Source organism: Physeter macrocephalus, chromosome 5 (genome assembly GCF_002837175.3).
Source record: "Physeter macrocephalus isolate SW-GA chromosome 5, ASM283717v5, whole genome shotgun sequence".
In the NCBI taxonomy this organism is placed as follows: domain Eukaryota; kingdom Metazoa; phylum Chordata; class Mammalia; order Artiodactyla; family Physeteridae; genus Physeter; species Physeter macrocephalus.
The window spans coordinates 13,837,975-13,846,536 of NC_041218.1; the positions used below are offsets into that span (position 1 = coordinate 13,837,975).

An 8,562-nucleotide genomic window follows, 5' to 3' on the forward strand; every position below is an offset into this window, starting at 1 on the left:
GAAGAACTGGAGTACGCTTCCAGCCCGAGATTCTGTCAGTGATGGGTTTGGAGTAGAAGACAATTTGTGGCTATGCTACTGTCTAAATGTTGCTTCAAATGCTATCTTCTTGGTGTTTACAGGCAAAAATAGGTAGTTAATATGTAAACAGTCTGATGGCATTGTGCTATTAAAATTGCATTTTTCATAGCACTCTGCTGAATTAAATGTAGGTATCTCCCTGTCAGCCACTCCGAGGACCTCTGAAGTAGTATTCTGGGTGCCAGACCACCCAGATGGCAGCTACTCACACTTTTGGGTAGGCCTTGGCAAGCTCACCTGCCTGGAGAGGGCATGCCACAAACCCAACCTTTTTCTGAGATGGCAAACATTGCTGGTGCAACTGATTCCAGACAAGATAGGGGACCCCATTTAAGCTTACAGAAACTGATTAAAAATGAACCAAAAGGAACACACAACAAGATGAAGGCACACAGCTACACATGGACTTATTTGTTTAGTTATCCCATGTCAAGGCCAAGGTTCAAACTCTAAATTTGTCAAGCCTTGACCACCTAATCCTACTTATCATTAGCTAGAAGTCTGTCATTTGGCTTCTGGTTTTAATGCACTACAAAAAGATAAGAAGTAAATTTCCTGAATATTAAAAACTTCATCCTGGGACTTCTCTGGTGGTGCAGTGGTTAAGAATCCGCCTGCCAATGCAGGGGACATGGGTTCGAGCCCTGGTCTGGGAAGATCCCACATGCTGCAGAGCAACTAAACCTGTGCTCTAGAGCCCATGAACCACAACTACTGAGCCTGTGTGCTGCAACTATTGAAGCCCACATGCCTAGAGCCTGTGCTCCACAACAAAGAGAAGCCACCCCAATGAGAAGCCCACGCACGGCAACGAAGACCCAATGCAGCCGGAAAATAAATAAATAAATAAATACATAAATAAAAACTTCAACCTTTTGTACAAATTGTTTATGTGCAGCTCTGACTTTATTATTCAGCCTAGTTGTAGATTTGGCCAAAACTTTGGGAACTGAAATTAATAAACTAAAAAACAAAGTGTTTATCATCAGGGAAATGAAGAAAGGGGTACAGGGAAATATTTATTTGGGTTGTTACGACAACAGAACAAGCCATCACAACAACATTCTTTCTTTTTCATTTGCTAAACTTTGGCTTGACAGAGCCTTAAGAAACACTCGGCGTCCACCCCAGAGATGAAACGGAGCAGAAATGTTACTCTAAATTTGATAGATTTTTGGCTCAACTTAAAACCCTTCTGTAACTCACACGGTGTTTGCCACGGCTCCCAGCTCTTCCCTCTTGCAGTGGGCAGACGCACCCGCGGTGCAGAGCAGATGAGTCGTGCGATGCGGAGGGTGCTGGTGGCAGTGACTACAGGCCTCAAGCAGGCTAACGTCCGCCCCGCGATGTCACGGGGCCACTCCCTGAGTTTGCGGCATGCCCTGTTCTCATGCCCTGCTCTGTGGTCTTAAGAGACTGGGGCTACGGACGGCAATCGGGAGAGGCCTGCTTCTCACTAAGCAGGGCTGGAACTCAGTGCATGTGCAGCCTGTAGAGAGCGGTGCCAGCTGATGAGGATGAAAGTACTGGCTGAACTTAGGCTGAAGGCTTTCTTCATAGACTTCGCCAGGTCAGACAGCTTGCGGCCAGCTACTTGTTTGTCATGGCCTGGCTGAAAAACACTTCAATCCCCTCTAGCTATTTTCCCGTAAATCAGAACTAGACGGAGGCTGACGCCTCCAGAGAAGTACCCTTAGGCAGAGCGGAGGAGAGAAGGAGGGTTCTGGCTTTCTCCCTCAGTGATGTCACACCCACCATGCTTTTTGGTGGCGTTTCTGTGCTTCGATCATTAGCTAGGTCTCTGCCTCCCAGGTGAGCCAGACTTCCTGTGCGCGCTCCCTGTTAGGGGAGGGGCCACATCTGAGGGTCACAGAGGCCCCAAAAGAGAAGGCCGCGCTGAGGCCCCCTCAGAAGAAGGCAGTTAAAGCGGCAAGAGGAGGTGCAGAGGGTGCCCCCAACTGCTGAACACAGGCTAGAGCAGAGGCCTGGGAATCCCATGAGAGCGGATCCACAACATGGTGTCTATTTATCTTTAACCCACATAAGGTGAAGAGGGCCATCAGCGGAACACTCACAGTGAGTTACCTCAGCACCTCACCGCCCTGAAGTGCCCACGATTAGAATCCCTCTAAGGGAAACGCTTTCTAGATGGTTTCTACTGAGCCAGATCCCCCGGGAGAGGAGTGGGCCTCCGTGAGGGTGGGGAGGGGCAGATGTCTGGTTATAGGGCTGACTTTCCCTCAGTAGCGCCTTCATAGAATCCCAGAGCATTTGAGCTAGAGGGGTCCCGCAGGAATTACACAGTCTACTCCCCCACTTCACAGCTGGGCAGATGAGGTGGTGGTCCCCTGGGGCGCTTTTTTAAAAAAAATTTATTTTACTTATTAATTTTTGTCTGCGCTGGGTCTTCGTTGCTGTGCGTGGGCTTTCTCTAGTTGCGGCGAGCGGGGGCTACTCTTCATTGAGGTGCATGGGCTTCTCATTGCAGTGGCTTCTCTTGTTGTGGAGCACAGGCTCTAGAGCGCAGGCTCAGTAGTTGTGGCGCACAGGCTTAGTTGCTCTGTGGCATGTGGGATCTTCCCGGACCAGGGCTCGAACCCATGTCCCCTGCATTGGCAGGCGGATTCTTAAGCACTGCACCACCAGGGAAGCCCCTTGTGTTTTGGTTTTTAAAAATATTTATTTATTTATTTGGCTGCTCAGGGTCTTAGTTGCGGCATGTCGGATCTTTAGTTGCGGCATGTGGGCTCTTAGTTGCGGCACGTGGGATCTTTAGTTGCAGCAATGTGAGCTCTTAGCTGTGGCATGCATGCGGGATCTAGTGCCCTGACTAGGGATGGAACCCGGGCCCCCTGCCTTGGGAGTGCGGAGTCTTAACCACTGGACCACCAGGGAAGTCCCCCCTGGGGCACTTTGGAAATCACAGGATGCCTGAGGGGGATGAGTCCTGGGTCAGGAATTGGGGTGGGGGGACCTTAGTAAGTCCTGGACTAAGATCGCTGGGAGGGCAGACACCAAGGAGCACAGTGCCAGGAGGCCTGGGGCACCCTGGCCCACAGAGTCAGAGAATATCATAGCTGGGAGACACTTTGGAGGTCACCCAGTCCACCTGCCTCATTGGGGTCCCGGCTAGAAGGCTGCAGGCTGTAAGGGAGGGTGCGCCCTGGGGAGAAAAGCACAGATGTCTTAGCATCTTCAGGAGACAATTCTGGCCTGATTGCCAAGCACCAAGGGGGTCCTAACGGCATGTTTTTAAAGAGACTGTAGATGGACAGCCTCACAGACACCACCTCCCCCCACCCCCAGACCATGGCGGCCTGCTCCGCCTCCTCCTTTTTCCTGGAGCCAGCTGACCTTGTCTGAATCCCGGCTCTCCCACTGACCCCTCCCTTGTGCAAAGCGACTCAACCTCCGTGTGTTTTTTAGCTTCCTACTAATAGAACCTAACTGACTGAGTTGTCAAGCGCCTGAGAGAATACAGGCCAAACCCTTAGAGGAACCTGGCCCGGGGCAGCTTCCAGCGTTCCCCGCTCTCACGGTTGCGCTGTTGTTATTCTCATCAGGTTCGCTCATGCTGTGTTTCCTTCTCTTCCTGCCTCAGAGCTCTCAGGGTCTTTCTTTCTTTATTTCCCCACCTCTTCAGGTCCACATGGAACTAGTGTTGGGTGGAAAGATAATTTATTGGGCAACAGAGAGAACACTTTGAGCCATTTGTAACAGGACAATCATGGGCTGCTTCTGGGGACCATGAGACACAGAAGCCCGTGAGACACTGAAGCCCTAGCAAGTCAGAGCTCCGAGGGGCCGGTCACAGACAAGCCCTTGTTTCCTAAATGAGGAGACCCGGGGCCAACAGCTGAGGATGTTCAGGCCTCCTCCCTATCCAGGAAGACCCCTCTTGTGTGATGAGAGATGGACGTGCAAGTCTGAATGTTGTAAAGGGTCTAAACATGTAATTCAGGTATTTTATATGCACATGCATGCACAGGCACACACTAATTAGTGCGCCATGGCCTGGCTCCAGACCCAAAGAAGGCGCCAGAATTATCCATGTCCCTGCCCCCGCCTCCTGCCCTACAAAAGCCCCGTCTCCTCAGTGCCCCACGTCTGGCAGCTGCTGCAAAAGAAAACAGCCAGTGGGCAGTAAGGGCCCTATGGCGAGAACAGCGTGCAGCAGCTACAGCTGGCATTTTACGCTCTCGCGGGTGTTTGCTGCTTGAAGAGACCAAATCTCTCAGGGCAGAGTGCCAGGCACCATGGCAGGTGGGTTGACGAGAGAAACTCCCAAGTCCCTCTAATCAGGACACCGCGGTGACTTGTCTCCTGCCAGAGCAGGAGGGGAGGGGACTGGGAGGACCGACCAAGACCCAGGGCAGGGCAGGCTCCATTCTCAGGGATGGGGTGCCTTCACCGTCCATTGTCTCTCATCACAGCAGCTCCGTGTGAGGGGATGCCCAGAGTTCAACCTGTCACCCCACAAATCTGTCCAGGGACAAGGTAGAGGTGGCCAAGTCCCTTCCCAGACATCTCTGTCCTAAGTACTTCCCGGTGTCTTGGTGCCCTGAGCCTCTGACACATGCTCTCGGCTGCCCTGCAGGGATGCACTGGTCTTTGATGAGGATCCCCTCCCTTTCTGTTCCCAGCTTCTCTTTCATTGTACCTTCATGAGAAAGACAGGTGATACTTTCTGTTCTCCCTCCCCCTGAAGAAAGCCTGGGTTAGGGCGGGGGCCACAGGCCCTGGTGGCCGCTCCTCTCGAGCCACACCCATCTTCTCAGACATTTTCTCAGGCTGGACCCTTCCCGAGCCTAACATCTTTAAAACAGAAGCAAGCGCCTCAGGGGACTGTTTGCCCCATCTCCACTCCTGGTAGGCCTTCTACTCCTTGCCCAGGTCTTTCTGAGATCCATCATTTTCCCCTCCCCCAAAGGAAAGCCTGAGAATTCTACAACTAAAGATGGTGGGGGAGTGGGGGATGGTAGGGCTTCCAGAGAATACGGTTACTCGAGTGCCGGTGAAATCCCATCCTGGTCACGGAAGGGTTATTTCTCACCCTTAGCTTCCAGGGCCCTAACCCGGAGAACTCTCTGGTCCAAATTCCCCAGTGCCCAGGGAGCTTGGAGAACTGCCTGGCGCCCAGCACCAGCTGCAGGCTATAGGCAGGGCCTGCTTCCTGAGCTGACAAAACTACACAGGGAGTACAATAACTATGACATTAAAAGTGAATAGCTAGCTCAAAGGCAGGGTGGGAGCAGCCTGGGAGTAGCCAAGTGGCTGCCGTCCAAAGAGCAGCATCATCAAGGTGACCAGATGCGCTGCGGCGGAGAGAGGGCTCGATTCCATTTCCCACCACGCCTCCTGATGGACCCCACATTCATACACTTTGTCCTTTCCATTCTTCTTTCCCTTTTCGTCATCCTCCCTTTTGTTTTCTAGAGTTGAGAGTCATATTTCCTCTCCAAACCACAGTTCTCCAATTTTTGTGTTTTGGCATTTCTTCTTTCCAGATGGACTCTCAGCTGGCCTCCCTGCCTCTCCTGGTCAGTTGGCCCATCTCTAGCTGGGCCCCATCTCTCAGCCCTTCCTGGAATTGCAGCCACCACTTGCGCAACTATGTCCTCAGTTCCAAAGCGAGGAAGGCTCTGATTCGGTATTTTGAAATGATGAAAATGCGAGGAATTTTTTTTTTTCTTTTTTAAAGCTCAGAATTAACCCAAATTCCTACCTGCATCTCCTTCAGGATCTTCTTTGACCTGTGGCCTGGGCTTTGCAAATCACTGAATGTGACCACGAGGATGTGGGTGTATCCTACTGGGCAGCGAGTTTGTGTGTGTGATTTACGTTAGTACTGAGAGGAAGGGATGCCTTAGGCTCTGTCTCTGCTTTCCACCATGGCCCTGCAGCCCTCCATGAACCGGCCTTGCCCATCTCTGCCAGTTCCTGGCCTTCCTCTGGGCTTTCCTCTCTGCTCAGCTACAATGAGCTGCTTTGCAAGTTCCTGAAGGCGATGCTCTTGGCCTCCCGTCTCCCTGCCTTTGTACAGACAGCTCCTTTTGCCCGGAATGTGCTTTCTACTTGCTCTTCATCTTAGACACAGGGAACTCGCCTCCTCTGGGAATGAACACCCTCCTCGGTCTCCAGAATGCTCTGCCTCTAGTCAGCTTTTACAACATGCTGCTGGGTGGTCTGTTTACTCCTCCATTCCCCGCCTTGGACTGAGGCCTCTCTGAGGACAGCTCTGTGTCTTTCATGCCTCTTTCCTTAGCACATGGAAGGGTGCCCAGCACAAAGCAGAGTGAGTGAAAAGCAGACCAAGTACCAGAAAAGTAGTGCACAGAAGTGCGGGCTCACCTCACTTTACACAACTGGTGTGCCTCACAAACCTCCAGCCTTAGTTGCCCCCTGACTCACACCCCTTCTTCAGAGGAGCTGCCTCTGCAGTCCCAGGCAGTCCCCACCCTACAGGTTCCAGACGGTGTGAGACGCCCGCCGCTCAAACACCTTAGCAGGAGCAGCCACGGGTGGTACCTGAGTTTGTCTGCGATGAAGATGACCCTCCTTTCCAGAAGCAGGGAGGCAAAAACACAGAGCAGGTGTCGGACGCTGAGACAGGAAAAGAGAGACTCAAAGTCCACGTGTTCGAGCCGGGAGTCCAGGGGGCGGCACAGTTCAATCACCTGCCGGGCAACAGGAGCAACGTGAGGGGGGCCAGGCCTCGCACACGCCGTGCAGGCCTGGGGCTCTGCAGTCTGCAGCAGGGGTGGCCCACTGCCAGTGGAAAAGGGAAAGAGAAAAAAAGGAAAACAAAAGGGGCGAGGAAAAGAAAGATCGCAGGAGATTGGGGAAGGAGGTGTGCTTGGTAGGGACTCAGTCTCACAGCTGCGTGTGAGGCCAGTCTGGACGGAGGTGGAGAGAGAGGGCTGCAGAACAAGAGGCCCTCGGCCCAGGATGGTTGGAGACCCTCCTTGTCGATAACATATCTGGAGCCCACACAGGGAGTTCTATGACCTCTGAGGTCCTGTCCCTCGCAGTCCCGCAGCAAAGCGTCTCCGCCTCACATGGGAATCACAGGCTCACGCAGAAGGACCAGCAGATCCAAGCACCTCCTTCAAGACTCACCTCCTCTAGAAGGAGATTCGTGATGAACCCAACCCCATTCCAGCCCCTTCCCAGTGATGGCTCTTTCAGCTCGTGTGCTTCGTGTGCGTATCTTCTCACTCCGTACTTGTTGAAATGTTCCTGAGTTCAAGTCATCGCTCATGCTCATGTGCAGGTTTTTCTTTTTAAATAGCTGACTCCTTCTTGGTGAGCAGAGACTGGCTTCTACTCTCAGCACGGCACCTGCCCGGTGCTTCCCGGACAGTGGGGATCACTAAGGTGGACACCCCCATGGCCAAGCCACCTGTGTCTGTAGGGGTAGTTTAGGATTCTCCAGCAACGGGGAGACTGCTCCTCTCTGTGCTGGGAAGTTGGGTTGTTCCAGAATATCCCAGACACATCCTCATCCTTCCCCTGTCCCCAGAGGTGACCTGCTCTTCCGAGGGCCTGTAGAACTGGAGACTCGAGGCTGAATGGGATCTGCCCTCTAATATCCACAGAGTCACACACAGGGAACGGAAAGGATGAAAACAAGCTCTGGCATCAAATCCCAGCCCAGCCAAGGAAAGGGACATGCTTCAAAGTCTAGGATGAATAAAAAGTAGTACCTGAGGTTATCTTCCCTGAAAAGAATCTGCTTTACACTATAAAGTGGTAGAGGTGATGCAGACCAAAAACCTAAATAGCTTTAAATACAATCTATGAAGGCAGTAGGCTAATAAGAGAAGCTAAAGGTGTTCACTGCCCTGGCACAGTTCTGAGCCAGAACCCTGGGCTGGATGGACTGCACTTAGGGTGGAATTTATGATACTCTTAGAGATGGGTGATCTGGGCCAGCCTGACGAGCAAGAGGACATCACTGAATGTTACAGCCCACTGAGAGCCGGCCCCTGGGACCACTGGGACTTGGCCACTGTCTGGGCTACTCCCCACAGGACAGGAAAGGACTCTGATGGCTTACCTCAGTTCCTGATCCTGGCAAGAAGTTCTTGACAACAATGGTTTTGCCCAGGGCTGGGAAAGGGGCTTCCATGACACTCCTCATGAGAGGCTGGACCAGGGCGGGAGAGATGCCTCGTCGTTTTTCCACCTCATCCAAGATCTGCAAGGGGCAGAAAAGCAGCTCAGCTATCCTGAAGTCAGTCACCAAGGTGTAGCTTGGTTCCACATGAAGTGGGCCTGCCGCAGAGGCTGAGGAATTGTGGGGAAGCCCGTTGTCCTCATCAGCCAAACAAAGTCTCTTCCACCTTGTGTGTTAGGGCCCCAATTCTCTCCTCTATGCAGCCACTCTTTTTTTTTTTTTTTTTTTTTTTTTTTTTTTTGTGGTACACGGGCCTCTCACTGTTGTGGCCTCTCCCGTTGCGGAGCGCAGGCTCCGGATGC

At 52.5% G+C, this 8,562-nt stretch overlaps 1 protein-coding gene across 3 annotated transcripts in view; it reads right to left on the reverse strand.

The window, feature by feature from the left end:
• Nucleotides 1-5,458: 5,458 nt before the first annotated feature.
• DENND2A (DENN domain containing 2A) overlaps nucleotides 5,459-8,562 on the reverse strand; it is an 80,809-nt gene continuing 77,705 nt past the window's right edge. For all 3 annotated transcript variants that reach the window (XM_028489667.1, XM_028489666.1, XM_055084792.1), the window contains 2 exons: nucleotides 8,141-8,281; nucleotides 5,459-6,758 (listed from right to left, as the gene is read on the reverse strand). In XM_028489667.1, the coding sequence (XP_028345468.1) occupies nucleotides 6,489-6,758; nucleotides 8,141-8,281 (411 nt within the window). In that variant the 3' untranslated portion in view covers nucleotides 5,459-6,488. The remainder of the gene's footprint in view (nucleotides 6,759-8,140; nucleotides 8,282-8,562) is intronic.